This window comes from Hippocampus bargibanti, linkage group LG06, assembly GCF_051943395.1.
Source record: "Hippocampus bargibanti isolate YZ-2025 linkage group LG06, ASM5194339v1, whole genome shotgun sequence".
Classification (NCBI taxonomy): domain Eukaryota; kingdom Metazoa; phylum Chordata; class Actinopteri; order Syngnathiformes; family Syngnathidae; genus Hippocampus; species Hippocampus bargibanti.
In genome coordinates this window covers 29642028-29660660 of record NC_142739.1, presented here as the reverse complement: position 1 = coordinate 29660660, position 18633 = coordinate 29642028, and the positions used below count along the sequence as shown (strand labels likewise).

Here is an 18633-nt window from a genome sequence, read left to right as displayed (position 1 = left end):
TAAAATTAAAAAAGAAAAATATCATTCTTCAGGTGCGTGTTTGTACGGAAGAGCTTTAGGGCCAGCTTGAAATATAGAATTTTTTTTAGAGATGGGGTATTATTCTGAGGAAAAAAAAAGTCGTAAATTTGCAAGTTTCAAACTCGCAAATTTGCTCGATTATAAGTCACAATTTTGCTAGATTTAAAGTTGCACAATTGCTAGTTTTAAAGTCACAAATTTGCTCGATCTAAAGTCGCAAATTTGCTAGATTTAAAGTCACAAATTTGCTAGATTTAAAGTTGCAAATTTGCTAGATTAAAAGTTGCAAAATTGCTACATTTAAAGTCACAAATTTGCTATATTCAAACTTGCAAGTTTTAAACTGCAAATTTGCTCGATTTAAAGTCACAAATTTGCTAGATTTAAAGTCACAAATTTGCTAGCTTTAAAGTCACAAATTTGCAAGATTTAAAGTAGAAAATGTGCTACATTTAAAGTCACAAATTTGCTAGATTCAAACTCACAAATTTGCAAGTTTCAAACTCGCAAAATTGCTAGATTTAGTCACAAATTTGCGAGATTTTAAGTCAAAAATTTGCGAGTTTCAAATTCGCAAATTTGCAAGATTAAAACTCGCAAATTTGCTATATTTAAAGTCACAAATTTGTGACATGTGTGACTTTAAATCTAGCTAATTTGCGACTTTAAATCTAGCTAATTTGCGACTTTAAATCAAGCCAATTTGTGACTTTATATGTAGCAAATTTGCGAGTTTGAAACTCGCAAATTTTTGACTTAAAATCTCGCAAATTTGTGACTAAATCAAGCAAATTTGCAGTTTAAAACTCGCAAATTTGCTAGATTTAAAGTCACAAATTTGCGAAATTTGTGACTTTAAATCTAGTAAATTTGTGACTTTAAATCTAGCTAATTTGCGAGTTTAAATCTAGCAAATTTGCGAGTTTAAATCTTGCAAATTTGTGACTTTAAATGTAGCAAATTTTCGAATTTGAAACTCACAAATGTGCGACTTTTTCTCAGAATAATACCCCGTCTCGAAAAAAAATAAAATATATATTTCAACCTGGCACGAATGATCTTCTGTACGTTTGCTCTCACAGTGCGACGTCGATCGAGGTGGAGTTTCAACCACCCCGTTTGATATTTGTCCTCGACCGCCACTTTCTCTCTATCTCCACCTTCCTTCTCTCTCTCTCTCTCTCTCTCTCTCTCCTTGTGTGCGAATGTTAAGCAACAGAAGGACGAGAACATAAATAGATCTTCCATTTCCCTCCGGGGGGGGGGCTTAAAATACCCCCCTCTTCCCGGTTGAACTAAACGTGGTGTGAAATGCTTTCCGAACACTTTTTCAATCTCGCACGTAGACTAAAAAGGGAGCAGCAGGTGACGACGGAGGAGGCGGAAACGCCCCCCCCCTCAAAGAAGAAACGGGTTGGTGCTGGCCCCCGCCGTTCCCGCGCCGCCCACCGGTGCCCCCGCCCCCATCACTCCCCCCACTCTACCGGGCCCGCCCAAAATCAGCTGAGGAGGCGCGAGCATCGCGGCGCCGGGCGGCGCCATCGGGGAGAGCCCGCCGTAGGCCACGCCCACCGGCATCAAACCTGGAACCGGAGGCCCCGTGGCCCCCAGCAAGGGGTTGGGAGGCACGGGGCTGGCGCGAAGGCCGCTCAAGACCAGCGGCGGGGGATGAGGCGAGATGGAGGTCATGGGCGGGGCCACGCCGAAAGGGTTGGACGGGGTCGGCGAGACGCCGCGGCTGGAAATGGCCACGCCCGGGTTAGCGGCCATGTTGGATGCCGGGGAGGAGCCTGGAGGCGAAACAAGGGAGGGGGGAGGGGCGGACTGTGACAACGTTTTGCAGCATATAGAAAAAACACAGTGAAATTTGGACTCGGTTCAACTTTATTGATAGTTCAAAGGCAGAGAGAGTGTAGATTGCAGAGAAAAGACAAGCGAGGGAACCAGCTATGAATGAAGTTTCGAGTGTGTCTGCCTGCATTTGTTGCTGTTGCAATATCACAACTTCCAAGATGGACAACCCAGAGCTCCTTGAGACACTTTATGCAAAAAGCTCCCCATTCCATCAAGCACCATCACAAAGCTCAATAAAACAACTTTATTATACAGTACAGTTTATTTCTTTCATTACAATACCACAACACATTTATTATACATAAAATAAGGTCTATTTTATGTAGTTTTAAGGCTTATTTAGTAGAGAATTATGTTTTATGGCGACCTGGGAACGGATTATTCTCATTTTAATGGTTTCCTATGGGAAGTTAATGTTTGAAAGACACACTTCGTACGCCAAGGTATTTCATTTGTTTTTTTACTTGCCTTCAACTGCCGTTGTTATCAATTTTGCTCATATTCTACCTATCTAGCTATTTACTATCTATTAGCTATCTGGCTAGCTGGGTGGCTATGTCGCTAGCTATCTTGCGAGCAATCCATTAGCTATCTGGCTAAATATATTTCATTTTTAAGCGCCTTTCAAAACTCAAGGTCACTTTACAGTCACAGGATAAGTTTTTCTGCGGGTGAGCAGCGGCAGCCACACACGCCAGCGTTCACTCAACCCGGAAGTAACTCAAATAGATAGAAAGCTAGCTAGGAGGACATGCTATGCATAACTAGCGGCAATCGCGGGACCGCACGGGATTTAACACATGACCTTAGTCGATAATTTTTGAACTGACTGCACATTTATTATTATATAATATTATTATTATTATTATTATTTCTATTTCATATTAGCTATCTACCTAGCTATTTGAGTCAGGAAAGATATTAGCTATCTAACTAGCTATCTATTAGCTAGATAGCTAGCTAGCTTTCTATCTTTTTGTGTTATTCACTGGCTCGTGTGGCTGCCGCTGCTCACCCACAGAAAAACTTATCCTGTGACTGTAAAGTGACCTCGAGAGTTTCGAAAGGGGCTTATAAATGAAATGTATTATTATTATTTCAACGGATGTTGATGGGTAAAAAAAAATATATATATATATAAAACAAAACACGGAAATTGACATCATAAATAAAACCAAACATGTTTGACTCACCCGCATTGTGGAGGAAGGGGTTGTGCGCCGATGAGGAGGCGAGCGAAGGAGGCGGCGGCTGTTTGGGTTTAGGCTTGGACGACACCAACGAATCCAGATCCACCAGAGCCGCGTTGGGCCCGAGGAAAGACTCGGGGGTTTTGCGAACAGGGAGCGAGGAGCCCATGGAGGAAAGGTCAAAGGGTACGGGCGAACCCGTATTTTCGCAGCCCGCCGCGGAGGACCCTCGTCGTTCGGGTTCTCCTGAAGAAACAAAGTGGTCAGTCGATGGGCGGGCAACAACAAAAATGGAACCGCGCTTAAAGGGGGCTGTGAAATGTTGGACAAACGCAAACATGAGGGTGTTCTAACTTATTCGTGGCTCGTTCCCGGGTGTGAAACGCGGGTGCGAAGGTACCTGTGCCGTTGGTGTGTTTGGCGGGGTTGCTCCAGATGTCGGGTGTGATTGGGTCAGCGGCAGGGAGGGACGCGTCCTTCGCCCAGGGGTCTACCGGGCCCCCTGAGGAGGAAGTGCTGGGTGGCACCGAGGGGCCCCAAGGGTTGATACCGGGGGGTGTCGTGGCTACAGGAGGGCAAGGGTCAACACAACAACTTTTGTCAATCGGGGGGGGAAAAAAAATCATCTGGCAACTCGGTTCTGTTGAGCGCCAGAATTTATTCGGGAATTGAAAATATAGACATAGTAGAGCGCCATTCTCGATTTTGTTAGGGTTTTTCATGCTTGGGTGCCGATGAAGCGCTGGGCATGGCCTGTGGTAATTTTTTTTTTCCATAAGGGGGCAGCATTTCCCTTTTTTCCATGTTAGCGCTTTGTTCCACCTTCAGCTTTCAAAGCGCTATATAAACCAATATGTATGTATTGTATTTTGTACAGCCGCCCCAATTTAAAGCTCATATAACTCCAGACCCATATCATTTAGGAATTAACTCTTTTTTTCTGATGAAAGAAGAAAGTCTAAGGTTTCTAAGGCTGCATTGAATGGTGTTAAAGCGTCTTTGTGTTGTCATATTATTTGTTTGTTTTTTTTAACTTTATGTTACTTCTGGGTTGAGTGAACGCTGGCGCGTGTGGCTGCCGCTGCTCACCCACAGAAAAACACATCATGTGACTGTCAAGTGACCTTGAGAGTTTTGAAAGGCGCTTAAGAATGAAATTGATCATTATGATTATTTTTCTTATTATTATCATCTATTAGCTAGCTAGCTAACTTTCTATCTATTTGAGTTATTCCGGGTTGAGTGAACGCTGGCGCATGTGGCTGCCGCTGCTCACCCACAGAAAAACTGATCCAGTGACTGTAAAGTGACCTTGAGAGTTTTGAAAGGTGCGTATGAATTAAATGGATTATTATTATTATTATTATTTGCAACCAAGCGTGTTTTGGGGACCGACTTTGCATTTATTATTTATTATCTTCATTTTTGGAGAAGGTCGCGACCTCATAAAGGAGCCAAACCCTAAAGAGAAACCAATGGGCTCAACCCCCCACTTTTATTGTGAAAGTACACACAAGGAGAATGGAGGGACCAAGGCATGTTTTCCTCCAACTCAACCTGAAAGCATGCCGGGCACGAACAAAAAAAAATGGCGGCATGGGAACAACATGAGCGCGATATGGGGGGGGGGGCACATTCTTGTTGCCTACCTGAGCTTCCCCAAGGGTCCGCGTTGTTCGATCTGTTGGCGGTCTCCCCCCAGGGGTCCGGGGGAGGGGCTACAGTGGGCGGCGGCGGCCCTCCGGCCCAGGGGTCGGCAACAGTTGGGGTGGTGGGCGAGGCGACCCCCCAGGGGTCCGTGGCGGTCGCACCCCATGGTCCCGAAGGGGCGATGGGAAGGGAGGGCGGCGGGGAAGGGCCGGCGGAGCCCAAGGTGGGGGCGGCGGCGGCCGGAGGGGCCCCCCAGGGGTCCACGGCACCCAGCTCCATGAGGGCGCTCTGTGAGAAAACAACCATTGCAATTGTATTTGTCAAATGCAGCCTTTTATGTCAGTGGTGCTCAACGTGTTGCTCTTGGGCCGATACCGTTCCGCGGTTCATTCGGCGCTGGGTCACACAAAAATAATACATAACTTTTTATTATTTCCATTTTATTCTATTCAGAAACCGCCATGAGAAGAAAGGAGCGTCAGCGCACAGCGCCGATGCATATGTGGAATGGTCGCGGCTTGGAATTGAAGCGGATTTACGTGGCTAAAAAGATCTGTCGCGGCTTGGAATTGAAGCGGAGTTACATGGGAAAAGAGATCTGAGAGAATCTCTTTTCGTCAATGGATGCCACAGCTTCGTGTTTGCTTTCAACATTTAGCTTGAAATAAACGTGCACATTTCACCATGACGTCCCTGATCCACTGATGAGAAGGAGGCTTTGATCCTCTGCTCTTTCATTTAGAACTGCTTCATACATCAGAGGATGCAGAAAGTGCTGAAGATGGAATGACTGTCTGTGTCTTTTGTGTTGGGTCACATTATTTGTTTTTTTTGGGGTTCTTTTGACTTCAAAATGGCGCCGCGAGAATGGCTGCCTTTACAGCAGCTCCAGTATTTTGTTTTTATACTTCTTCCTTTCCTCACTTTGCTGCTGAGAAATGTAAATCTCTCCACTGCAAGACGAATATAGGCTAATCCAAGAGGTATTTTATTTTGAAAAACGCCTGTCTTCTGTTATAATAAGCCTACAGGATAGTGTCAAAGTTAAGGCCCGCGGGCCAAATCTGGCCCACCATATCATTTTATTCGGTCCGAGAAAGCAAATCAAAAGATTTTTTTTAGCCAAATGAGTGTGATGCACCTCTTCTGGTTTGGCTTTCTCCCTTTTGCTCTCCTCGATGGCCATCTGCAGTCGCAAATCGTCGCCTCGGCGCAGTCGTTCCTCCTGCCAATCACATTTTGTGTACACACACACACACTGAAATGAGCACAATCTTAGGTAGACAATTGACAAATTACTCTCAACAAGTTGGAAGTTGACCCAACCCGATTGACCCAATCGATTGCCAGTCCGGGGTAATCAGTAAGTGGGGTGGGGTCTCCCTGTAGGAGGAAACCAACAATAGAAGCGAACAAACAAAGGAGAGAGAGGCATGTACCATAATCCAAATCATTGAGTGACATTTGATCTCGGGACTGAAAAAGAAACATTTTGCCGCATACCTTGTGGATTCCAATTCAAGCCCAAAGTTCAGAGAGTGAGAAAAGGATCAATATTTCAGGAGTACATTTTTGGGTTAGACCAGATATTTGGCATGCAAAAATCGCAGCCATTGAGATTGATTTGACTGAAATCATGAAATGATTTAGTTATTAACTCATTCACTGCCAGGCAATGTGCAAAAATGTGTCCACTCCAGTGCCAGCGTTTTTGTCATTGTCACTTGAATTCCAGGACCCACAGAATTATCGAGTTTTAGGACGACATCAACATTCAATGCAGCGTTAGAAAACTTTGACTCACTTCTTTTATCGGAAAAAAAAGAGTTAATTCTTAAGAAATGTGGGTCTGGAGTTATCTGAGCTTGATAAGGGGGCAGATGTCCAAAATGCAATGCAATACATGCATATTGGTTTATATAACAACAGATGAAGAAAAGTGCTGACATGGAAAAAAAGGGAACTGCTGCCCCTTTGTGGAACTGAAAAAAATGGACAGAAGTCTTACCAGCACTTTATCGGCACCCAAGCATTAAAAAAAAAAAACAAAACCCCAAAAAATTCGGGAATGGCGCTCCACATCATATTTTAAATTCCTGAATACATTCGGGGATGGCAGTGAATGAGTTAAAAATGGAGACCATTTTCCTCCTTGGTGCGGTTTGTTTGGTCAGGCGTTCATGTAACGTCACGAACTTTGGTCGGGATTCAAACGAAGAGTCTCAAAGGTGCTTTGGAAATCGGCAAATGAACGATCGACGTCTTTGAAGGCATAATGATTGACACTTGGTCAACACCTATGAACAAAGAAGTCTTTGGGGGTGGGGTTTCCAGTACCAGATGATTGATTGACAGCGGCGGTGACGGGAATGTTAAATTAGTTCAGGAACATTTACTTCGCTTTGCAAAAAAGGATGATTGCAAATTTTTATAAGCAAACTTATAAAAACACCTCAAAAGAGTTTGAAGGTCATCTGAAAATGACAACCGAGCAAAATTTGTCATCTTGATTGGACAACGGCGTCAATTTTCAGCGGACAGAAAGACAAAGAGAGTCGACGGCCTGCCAAATGCCCCCGCCCGCCCCTGACCTCTTGAAGCATCTCTCTGCTGAGTGTGATTGCATAGCGGATCTCCGCGTCCTCCAGGGGGTCCTTGCTAGTCTGGGAGGGGAGGCGGGGGGGTCACATGGTGAGTACCAAGCTAGGCGGAGGCTACGCTTGGCGGCATAGATCGAGCGCAAATGCTAATTCAACTTAAAAGGACAACCGACACCATTTTTTTGTTTCCGAACCGACATCAGATAGCACACAAATCAAGGCCCGCGGGCCAAATCCGGCTTCATTTTTTTCGGCCCGCGAAAGCAAATCTAAATTCCATGATGATTGCTAAAATCTGAACCAAAATTTCATATTTTTGGATGTCAACCGCAATAAAAGTCATTATTCTTGACTTCAGATTTGAAAACGAGTTATTCATTATTTTCTGTGTGCTCTATATGTAATATTTAAAGGGATTTAAACATTCTAATGGGTTCCCCAAATTCATAACGGCCCTCGAGAGGAAACCATAACTACAAATGGCCCGCGGAAGAAAAGACTTTGACACCCCTGTTTTATAGCATCTAAAATTGCTCAAATGCAAAAACAATAAAAATGAGTTCAAGTTGCCCAAAACTGCTACAAAATGAGCTTGGAACTGGGCAGATTCATAAAAGTCCCGCCCCCTTGTTTGTGACATCACGTCAGGATACTCCCTTCACAAACTGCCTTGCTCCAGAATCAAAACAATGGCGAGAGTTCAGATTCGGAGAAGATGCTTTCTTGTTACTCATCCTCAAATACAGTAAAGTCTCGTTATATCGATATCGGATATATCGATAGTATATCGATACTATTCTATGCACGGATAGAAAATTACATGCAAACTCGGATATATCGATAGTCCCGGTTATATCGAATTTTTTCGGACTCCCTTGAATAAATGACTTTACTGTGTTCAATGCGATTCAAGAAGTCCTTCCGTATCAATTTGAGCCGTCTGGACTCCAATGTAGCGTCCAGAAAATACACAAGATGGCGCATAAGCGCCGTTGGAAATGGGCTGATTTGTCCACTGGGAATTTGTGTCAACTTACACCTTCTTTATGCGTGTTACCGCAATTGGCTGCGACACACAACGATTCACCATCGCGTTATTTATGTCGTTTTCCTTCTAATTCCGCCATCAACGCGGTCTCGTTTGTCCTTTAAATTGGGTTTTACCCCTTAGCGAGGGGGGGGGGGGGGGGGTTACGTTACCTGCTCAGCTTCTTCTTTACTCATGGCCAAAGCCAACTGAAGCTGCAGGTCCTCCTCGCCGGAGCTCTGCGGCCACGCCTGCTCGGGGTCGGCGCCCCCGGAGTGGGACCCCAGCGACAGGCTGCCCCCCAGGTTGGGCGCCGACGGCGCCGAAGAAGCTGGAATGAGACGTCAGTGAACGTTATGAAGGAGAGTTGGTGGAATTTGGGGGTGGAGGCCTCACCACTGGAAGTCTGCGCCATCTTCTCTTTGGTTTTGAGGGCGTGGATCCTCTCCTCTCGTAGTCGCTCTTCGTCTTTCAGGAGGATGACCAGCTGCTTGGCTTTCTCGCGCACGTTTACGCCCTGGAAAATTCAGGATGAAAAACACCAAGCCCCGCCCATCAGACCCATGATGTCTCGCTTAGATCATTTGCGCCACTGATGACACGGCGTGACCGGATGTCAACTTATCGCTGGTTGCTTATTTTACAGGCGCCTTCATGAGTTCAAAGTGTCTCGTTATGACATTACCGTATTTTCCGGTGTATAAGGCACACTATTTTCAAACTTTCCATTTACAGACACTCCCTACTTACGAACATTCGAGTTATGAACAATGGTACATATGAACATTTTTGTCCTAACATATGTAGTATTCGCTCCAGTTGTACAAGTACATATCTTGATAGAGCATATATTTTATTACATTTTATTTTTCACTACAGACCAATCCAGGTTACTTAAACATACTTATATAAGCCTTAAACATACATTACATGTCAAATATAGCACTGAAGCAACTTACGAACGAATTCACCTTATGAACAACCTTTCGGAACGTATCGCGTTCGAAAATTGGCGAGCATCTGTATTAGTCGCATCGAAGTATAAGGGGCACCCCCAATGAATGGTGTATTTTCAAACTCCATTTACAGACACTCCCCTACTTACGGATATTCGAGTTACAAACAATGGTACTTATGAACATTTTTGTCATAACATATGTAGTATTCTCTCCAGTTGTACATGTGCATAGCTTTATAGAGCATATATTTTATTAAATGTTTATTTTTCTGTACAAACCAATAGGTAGTGTTTTCAGGGTTTTGGGCATTTAAAAATATATTTTAAGAAGATCTGCACATGCACCAAGTCCTTGGGTATTACTAATAAATCTAGCTAGTTGGCTATCTAGCTATCTAGCCATCTATTTGAGTTACTTCCGGGTTGAGTGAACGCTGGCGCGTGTGGCTGCCGCTGCTCACTCACAGAAAAACTTATCCTGTGACTGTGAAGTGACCTTGAGAGTTTTGAAAGGTGCTTAGAAATGAAATGTATGATTATGATGATTACTATGATTATTATGACTATTACTTGCAACCAAGAGCGTTTTGGAGACAGACTTTGCATTTCGCTATCCGTGGACATACCTGGTCTTTGCCATCCCGGTCGATGTACTGGAAATCCTTGAGGGTCTGGACTGCGTATATGTTCTCTCGGCATTGCTGGGCAACCCGCTCGGAACCCGTCTTGATCAGATATTCCATAAGGGTCATGGCCTGGCAGACCAAAACACAAAAAAATCAGTCAATAAAATAAATATACACTCCGATTAAAATGAAATTGATTAATTTCTGTGAGTTAATTTTTATTGCTTTACTTTTGAGACTTTTGTGTGATATAAATCAAGCTGTACCTCAATAGTGAGGTTTTTTTTATGCCACTAACATCTGAGACAGCAAAATGACAACTTAGCAAAATGAGACAGCAAAATGACTACTTAGGGTCCTATTTGGACCTAGTTAGGGTCCTATTTTAGGGTCCGAGTTAGGGTCCTAGTTTAGGGTCCTACTTGGGGTCCTACGTGGGGTCCTACGTGGGGTCTTAGTTAGGGTCCTATTTGGACCTAGTTAGGGTCCGAGTTAGGGTCCTAGTTTCGGGTCCTATTTGGGGTCCTACTTGGGGTCCTACGTGGGGTCCTACGTGGGGTCTTCTTAGGGTCCTATTTGGACCTAGTTAGGGTCCTATTTTAGGGTCCGAGTTAGGGTCCTAGTTTAGGGTTAGGGTCCTACGTGGGGTCCTGGGGTCCTACGTGGGGTCTTAGTTAGGGTCCTACTTGGACCTAGTTAGGGTCCTATTTAGGGTTCTATTTAGCTAGGGTCCTATTTCGGGTCTTCCCATTTAGCTAGGGTCGAGCTCCTATTTAGCCAAACTACAGCGACCGCACAGGAAACAGGAAGTTATTTTAGATGTCATGTCATAACGATAAGCGCAGCAAAGCGGTTGATTGATAAACAAGACGGGAGGACGCAAGTCATTCCCACACACCTTGTAGACGTGCCTCCAGTTCTTGCCGTGGTCATTGAGCCGCTTCCACACCATGCTCATGATTTCCGAGAAGGCCACCACGTTGTACGTCAGATCGGCTATCTCTGACATCAGAGAGCTGCTGGGGCCCCACGGGTCATTAGACGTGGCTTCTCGGACCTACACCGGACGGGAGATTCAATGAGGCCAAAGTCGGGTCAGGTGGCGTTGTACGCTGTTGCGTCAATGCAAAGCGTCATGAAAATGAGTGGGCGAAGGCAAATTAATCAAGGCCTAACGTGATGAGGAGAGCTTGTGCAGTGTACAATGAGAGGAAAAACGGCTTCAAACAAATATTAGATTATATTGGAGGGGGTGGCGGAAATTGTCTACACGCAATGGGGGGCGTGGGTGCTCAGGGGAAAAAAAGAAACAAATACAGTGATACCTTGGCTTACGAAATTAATTGGTTCCCAGAAAGTGTGTGTAAGGCGAAAAGTGTGTATTCCAAACATTCATTTCCCATAGGAAACCATTAAAATGAGAATAATCCGTTCCCAGGTACCCATTCTACTTCTGTGTAATCTCTCAGTCGTATAGGAGTGGTCCATCGATGAGAAGGTTTCTTCAGCCGTCATCTGTACTTCTTTGACAGGTGTCGGACGTTTTGCTTCTTATCCAAGAAACTTCGTCAGCAAACTAAATTCTTACTGGTAGTTTAGGCCCTATATATATGCCGACTGTCCGACTGACGTGGCGGTGCCAGACTCTGCTATGATAGGACGCTGCTCTCAGGTTGGTGAGATGTTCGCTGACGACGCCTCTTCGATAAGAAGCGAAACGTCCGACACCTTCAAAGAAGTACATATGACGGCTGAAGAAACCTTCTCATCGATAATTTTCTACTAAATAAGCCTTAAAACTACACAAAATATACCTTATTTTATGTATAATAAATGTGCTATTGTATTGTAATTAAACAAATAAACAACGGTATAATAGTCATTTTAGTTACCATTGTGATGGTCGATGGCTTGATGGAATGGATAGCTTTTTGCATAAAGTGCCTCGAGCAGTTCTGGGTTGTACATCTTGGAAGTTGAGTGAATTTGCAACAGCAACAAATGCAGGCAGACACACTAGAAACTTCATTAATACGTAGCTGGTTCCCTTGCTTATAGGTTCTCTTCAAATTGTACAGATGGCTTGTGCGGGTTATTTGTGGAGCCTGATTGATGGGATATTTTAACCTTGCAGTCTACATTCTGCCTTTGAACTATCAATATTGTTGAAACAAGTCCTAATTTCACTATGTCTTCTATCCATGTTCTCACCTTTTCACTTTTGTTTTTTCTTTGTAGTGCTATCAAGCTCTGTCGTCTCCCTTTCCTGTTTCATGTGCTCACATCGTGCTTGTTTCTCTGACACCTCCTCCTTCTCACTGCTGCGTGTGTCTGTAATTCTCCCTCCCTCTTCTACCATGGATCTTGACCAATCACGTGCGGCTTTAACCAAAGACTGGGGGCGGGAAATAGAGGACAAAAAAAAGTCAGCTGCCATTTCCAGCTCCTTGTTAGGAGCCGGCTCTCTTCGTTCACTTCAGAGATCCAGCTCCAAGAACCGGCTCGTTCGCTAACGACACATCACTCATTGTGGAGCTCCGTGTGTTTCCCGAAAAATAGTTTGTATGCCAAGATTATATTCTCACAAATTTAACGTTCGTCAGGGGAAAAGTTCGTTAGCTAAAGCGTTCGTAAGATGAGGTATCACTGTAAATTAAAAGGTCAAAATGGTTGACATTGAGCCAGACGATCCAACCTTGATTTCAGCCTCTGAATAGTTGTGGACAATGTTCTTCACTTGTCGCCGTAGCGATGAGGTCGACATGGCAACCGTCGGACCGGCGAGCTGCGCTGGAATCTGAGGAGTGGTTGTTAAAAAAAAAAAAAATGTCTTCACAAGTATTCAACTCAACCATAAGAAATGTAAAGTTTAAAGTTCATCAGGACAGGGGGTATGGGTGATGTAAGATTATTATCAGTATATTATTATTAATAATAATAAGAATAGATTTCATTTGTAAGCACCTTTCAAAATTCTCAAGGTCCCTTTAGTCACTGGATCAGTTTTTCTGTGGGTGAGCAGCGACAGCCAAATGCGCCATCGTTCACTCAACCCGGAATAACTCAAATAAATAAAAAAACTAGCTAGCTAGCTAATAAATAGCCAACAGATAGCCAGCCAGCTAGCTAATAGATAGCCATCCAGCTAGCTAGCTAATAGATAGCTAATATTAGTATATTAGTTATTATATTATTATTGTTATTGTGATGACGATTATTATTATGGTTATTATGATTACAACCTGGCTAGCTATCTAGCTAGCTACCTAGCTAGCTACCTATGTATTAGCAATCTGGCTGGCTCACTGGCTATCTATTAGTTATACGTCTACGTAGCTAGCTGTCCATCTATTAGCTATCTATTGGCTAGCTAGCTTTCTATATATTTGAGTTACTTCCGGGTTGAGTGAACGCTGGCGCGTGTGACTGCCGTTGCTCACCCACAGAAAAAAACTTATCCTGTGACTGAAAAGTGACCTTGAGAGTTTTGAAAGGCGCTTGGAAATAAAATGTATTATAAGATCGTTAGCTAGCGTTAGCATACGTAACTTGTGTTGACAGGAGACGAAAATAAGTGGCAACAAAACTTTGGTAAAAAAAAAAAAACAGACCAAGGAAAAATGTCTAGCGGTGTAAGTTAGCATTCTGCACACCTGTTACACAAGAATAACGCAGAATCAGTGGGTGGGGGCTTTTCTTGGTACTAGCGCTAGCCTTCCGAGGGGTGGGCGCGCCACTCATTCACAGCGAGCGCTGTCTTTTTTCTTCCCGTGGCAACATTGGCACGCCAGATGAAGACTGCACAAAGACAAGACGGACAAAAACACATAAATGACATTGTTAGCACAGATACACACGAACAAACGCACACTAGCTGAAAAGCGGATTCCAAAGCGCCCGTGATAAAATGAGGACAAAGCGAGATATTCACTTGAGGGGGGAAAAAATAAGTCAGATGACTGGAAATTAACAAATAGCTCATGGGCAGAGAGAACGGATTTGATTTGCTTGGGTTCCCAGACAGATTTACAGATTGAAAATTGACCATCTAAAATGTCGGAACGGGCGTCTAAAATGTGCAAAACGGCAGCACGGAAAGCGGCGTTCGTAAAATAAAGTGTCATTTGAAATTAGTTTGAAAAAAAAATACGAAAAGTCTTGAATGACTGAGTACAGTGATACCTCAGCTTACGAACGATTTAGCTCACGAACGTTTCGCCTTTACGAACATTAAATTTGCAAAAATATAATCTTGGCATACGAACTACTTTTCGGGAAACACACGGAGCGCCACAATGGCCGGTGGACTAGTTTTCGGCGGACGAACACCAAACCGCACGGTCGAACAGCGCCACGGTGGCTGGCGGACTAGTTTTCCACACCCACTTTCTTTGAGTGCAGATGTGGTTTGTTACCGTGTGGAGTACTTTTGCTATTATGGGACCGAAAAAAAAAACCCACCACAGGCTAGTGTTAACCCGAAGAAGACACAAAATAAATTACGTTTGAGCAGGAGAAGATCATCGAAAAACACGAACGAGGTGTGCGTTTGTGTGACTAACGTCCAAGTACCAGTACGCTATGTCGACCATTGCTACATGTGGCTAAGGGTGTTTCTGTGTTGTCTAAGCAACGGTCTCAGGAAATAGAAGACGTTGAAAAAGTTCTGTTGATTAAGATTAACAAAAAGCAGCCAGCAGGGGATCGTGTGAGTGAGGGTATTACCACCGAGAAAGCACGACAAATTTACTCGGATATCATCAAGAGGCAACTACATCAACCATCACAAAGGTCAATAAAACGATTTTATTATATAGTAGTTTATTTCTTGAATTACAATCCAATAGCACATTTAATATACATAAAATAAGGTATATTTTTTGTAGTTTTAAGGCTTATTCAGTAGAAAATTATGTTTTATGGGGACCTGGGAACGGATTATTCTGATTTTAATGGTTTCTTAAGGGAAATAAATGTTCGGCAGATGAACTTTTCGCCTTACACACACAAATTCACCCTTTTCCAGGTCCTTATTTCAAATAATAAAACTACATTAAAAAATCGGAATATATGTACATCCAGCATGGCGAAATTCTTATACATCGATGTACTTTTTCAGTCATATCGCCCAGCCCAAGGTCAACAGGTCGCATACCATAACCAGGAATCTGTGTCACTTCGCCGCCGCCGAGTCTCAAAGTTCAGACAAGCCAATGGATAAGGGAGTGTACTGGAAATGCTTTTTTTTTATGGAATATGCTCATCAGATCTGTTGATTTAAAGGACAACCCACGCCTCCAGACAATTTGTGTCCATAATTTGTAAAATCACTTCAAATAACTTTTACTGAGCGTATTTGACAAAGATTCCACCGCATATAGCTATATTTGACCTTTTAAGACTTGCGCTGAATATTCAGGCAGTCTTGTTTTCGAGTTGATGACGATGCCTGACCTGACGTCACGTCTGGAACGCCCCTGACAGAGAAAGCGACACACAATGCATTTTGGGTACTTTGTTTGGTCTGAAAACATATAAATAATGTGATGGTGAATAATTGCGTGTTGCACCAAGACTACTATTTTATACTAGTTGACACAAATTCCCAGCAGACAAATCAGCCCATTTCCTTACGGCTCGAATTGATACAGGAGGACTTCTTTAATCGAATGCAAACATTTATGCTTTCCTCTTCAGAACTATTTGAATCATATTCATAACTGGATGAGTAGCAAAAAAGCATCTTCTCCGAATCTGAAGCCATTGTTTTGATTCTCGCACACTAAGTCATTTTTATTGGTGTTTTGCATTTGACGAAAAATATCAGCCTGCGTGTTTTGGGCATTTTAGATGCTATAAAACGTTTTTCTGATGTCAGTTAAGAAACAAAAAAAATGGGTCGGTTGTCCTTTAAATGCACTTTAATATGGTATTAGAAAATGTGTGATGAATTGTTATTGAAAATTTTTGTCACGTCCCTACCACGACGGCCAGAATATAAATTATTTGTGGTTATTGTAAATTACAGGTAAAAAATAAAACGTTTTGATGAACAAGCATTAAACTGACACGAAAATACCGTTTTTCAAGTCCGCCTGACACGCCTACCAACCGGGCACTTACCGTGCTAACTTAGTCTGACGAAACCGGTCGACTATTTTAACCATACATTATTATAATAGATTTGTTTTACTAACTAATAACACCAATTATTAAGCAGTGGAATGAACGTTTTATAAACAAGGGGGAAAAAACAAACAAAAACAAAATACTGACTTCATCTGTCATTTGCTAGTGCTAACTAATGCTAACCACTGTCCCGTACGTTACCGGAGCTAAAAAAAGCACTTTGCCCCAAAGCAGCCACTTGAGTCTGGCTAAAGTTGAAATGAGCTACACGACGCCTACAAACAACGACAAATATTCCAGTAAGCGGTTCGGTGATCGTCGCGAACAAACGAACCGGAGCGGACGTCAAAACAAATGTTTACGTTGCCTACCGGTGAGTGGTCAAAAAGGTATAAATTGCAGCAGGCGGCTAGGGGAGATTAGCTAGCAAGCTAGCCGATGCTAGTTGGCCAGTCCGACTGCCAAACGGCGCGAGCAAGCCCGGCATGAGGAGCGGGGTCGAGTGTGACGCGGTCACATGAAAAAACAAAACGTGGGCCACATTGGTGACGAGTCGCCTCGAGAAAAAGATCCGATACGGAGCTTGTGGCGGGGACTGACTCTGGTCTACCCGAAACGGAGGGGCGAGGAGGAGATGGCCGAGTTTCCGCTTCCGCTTGCGACTACGGCCAGACCGCAACCCGTCCCCTCTACCCACCCACTCAACCTTTGTTTTCCTAGCGCGCGCCCGGGACCAAGTTGGCAAATCCTGTCCGTTATCGCTTTGCATCGTTAACAACAACGTCGATAAAGTAGTCAAACGACAATTTAACAATTTACATTCCGGTTCTGGACTCGTGATGGGAATTCCGTCTTTTTTTCAGAGAGCCGGTTCTATTGGCTCGGCTCACTAAAAAGATCCGGCTCTTATGGCTCCCAAATGAAAATGCCCAATTCGCAGCTAATTTTTTTTGTGCAGATTTTGGACACTTTAAATCATTTTTATTGGTGTTTATCTATTTGAAAAAAAATATCCTACTGCGTGTTTTGGGTATTTTAGATGCTATAAAACGTTTTTCTGATGTCAGTTAGGAAACAAAAAAGTGATGTTGGTTGTCCTTTCAAGCTATCCATAACCTTGCCCCCATACCTATCTGACCGTCTTCAAATTTCTATTCCCTCTCGTTCCCTCAGATCCTCTTCCTCCCTCCACCTCTGTGTGCCCCCTCAGCACGATGGGGGACAGAGCTTTCAGCTGCTCCGCCCCCAAACTCTGGAACTCACTTCCTCCCAACAATTGTAACATTGATTCTCTCCTCTTTATCACCGACCTTCTTCCATAACTTCCTCATAATCATAGGAATTATTATTATCTGAATGTTGTTGCTATACGAACATTTTTGAACATCTTTTCTGTTTCCTTTTGCATCATTTTGTTTTTCTTGGACTTCCTGACATGTCATATCCTGCCCGCCTTTATACGACGTCACATCCTGTCCGTCTTTATAAAAGCTCTCCCAACACGCTCCATCTCTCTCTCTCTGGCCCTCCTCAACCGGCCTCACAATGTCCCTGCTGTCTACAAGATCAGCTGGAGGTCTATCTATTTGCTATCTATTAGCTAGCTACCTGGCTGGCTATTTATTTGCTATGTATTAGCTAGCTACCTGGCTGGCTATCTATTTGCTATCTATTAGCACATGTAGCTGTGTAGCTGGGTAATTATTAGCTATATGGCTATCTAGCTAGTTAGCTATCTGTCTAGCTGGCTATCTATTGGATTGGATTTGCTTTTATTAGTCTCCCAGAGGAGAAATTTACATTTCACAGCAGCAAAGTGATGAAAGGAATGAAAGTATTGGCTATCTGTCTGGCTAGCTAGCTATGTAGCTGACTATTTATTAGATATATGGCTATCTAGCTACTTTGCTAGATGTCTAGCTGGCTATCTATTAGCTAGCTGGCTAGCTTTCTATCTATTTGAGTTACTTCCAGGTTGAGTGAATGCTGGCGCATGTGGCTGCCGCTCCTCACCCGCAGAAAAAAACGATCCTGTGACTGTAAAGTGACCTTGAGAGTTTTGAAAGGCGCTTAGAAATGAAATGTATTATTATTATTTTGTTCAACACCTTGGTTTCTTCTGATTTTACTGCCATCTTCTAACACAGTGAAGAGCCATGAAGAGAGGGAACGATCATTTTCAACCCAACAAATGTCTCATTCTGGTCCGAGCGCACGCCGGTGATCTCACAAGCTGCCCGACCGCGCAAACATTTCCAAATTTGCATTCAAGTAAGCCTTCGTTGGCTGCTTTTTTTAAAACTTGGCAGTCTAACCTTGATGGAGGACGTGTACCACACCATGTTATTGTTGATGCCGCGTCTCGGTGCCAATCACACGTAGGCATGTCGTACCGTTCGCCAGCCACATCGCGGCATCGTTCGCTCGCAATCATTTTGGGGATCCATAAATACAACACACTACCGGTAAGCCCCCATAGATCAGAACAAAACAAGGAACAGCTGTCCCCGCAGACAGGCATGTTCCTACGTTCCCTCTTTTATCACGTTATGCGACAGGTTCCCCAGCGAGGAATGGT

The 18633-nt window shown here is 43.5% G+C and overlaps 1 protein-coding gene and 1 long non-coding RNA gene across 5 annotated transcripts in view; one reads left to right on the top strand and one right to left on the bottom strand.

Annotated features, from left to right (window-relative positions):
- Positions 1 to 876: 876 nt before the first annotated feature.
- Positions 877 to 16719, bottom strand: epn1a (epsin 1a). 4 transcript variants are annotated; one of them, XM_088998617.1, is made up of 13 exons: positions 16427 to 16719; positions 13580 to 13724; positions 12622 to 12723; positions 10825 to 10983; positions 9927 to 10055; positions 8739 to 8859; positions 8516 to 8673; positions 7307 to 7378; positions 5857 to 5940; positions 4715 to 5003; positions 3466 to 3630; positions 3069 to 3311; positions 878 to 1811 (listed from the first exon to the last, which is right to left on the bottom strand). In XM_088998617.1, the coding sequence occupies exons 3-13, from the start codon at positions 12688 to 12690 to the stop codon at positions 1420 to 1422; spliced, it is 1881 nt and encodes a 626-aa protein (XP_088854743.1). In that variant the 5' UTR covers positions 12691 to 12723; positions 13580 to 13724; positions 16427 to 16719; the 3' UTR covers positions 878 to 1419. The 4 variants fall into 4 exon arrangements, with proteins under 4 accessions (XP_088854746.1, XP_088854745.1, XP_088854743.1 ...); XM_088998618.1 differs by lacking the exon at positions 7307 to 7378 and having other exon boundaries at positions 879 to 1811; positions 16427 to 16718; XM_088998620.1 differs by lacking the exons at positions 13580 to 13724; positions 16427 to 16719 and having other exon boundaries at positions 877 to 1811; positions 12622 to 12720.
- LOC148897182 (uncharacterized) overlaps positions 3646 to 18633 on the top strand; it is a 38178-nt gene continuing 23190 nt past the window's right edge. The window contains exon 1 of the long non-coding RNA XR_016115275.1: positions 3646 to 4393. This is a non-coding gene — a long non-coding RNA (uncharacterized LOC148897182). The remainder of the gene's footprint in view (positions 4394 to 18633) is intronic.

Coding starts and splice junctions, on each gene's coding strand:
- epn1a (XM_088998617.1), bottom strand. CDS start 12,690: ATGTCGACCTCATCGCTACGGCGACAAGTGAAGAACATTGTCCACAAC. Junction 8,674..8,738: donor GATGGCGCAGACTTCCAGTG/GTGAGGCCTCCA, acceptor GTCTCATTCCAG/CTTCTTCGGCGCCGTCGGCG. Junction 7,379..8,515: donor GTAAAGAAGAAGCTGAGCAG/GTAACGTAACCC, acceptor CTCCCCTCCCAG/ACTAGCAAGGACCCCCTGGA.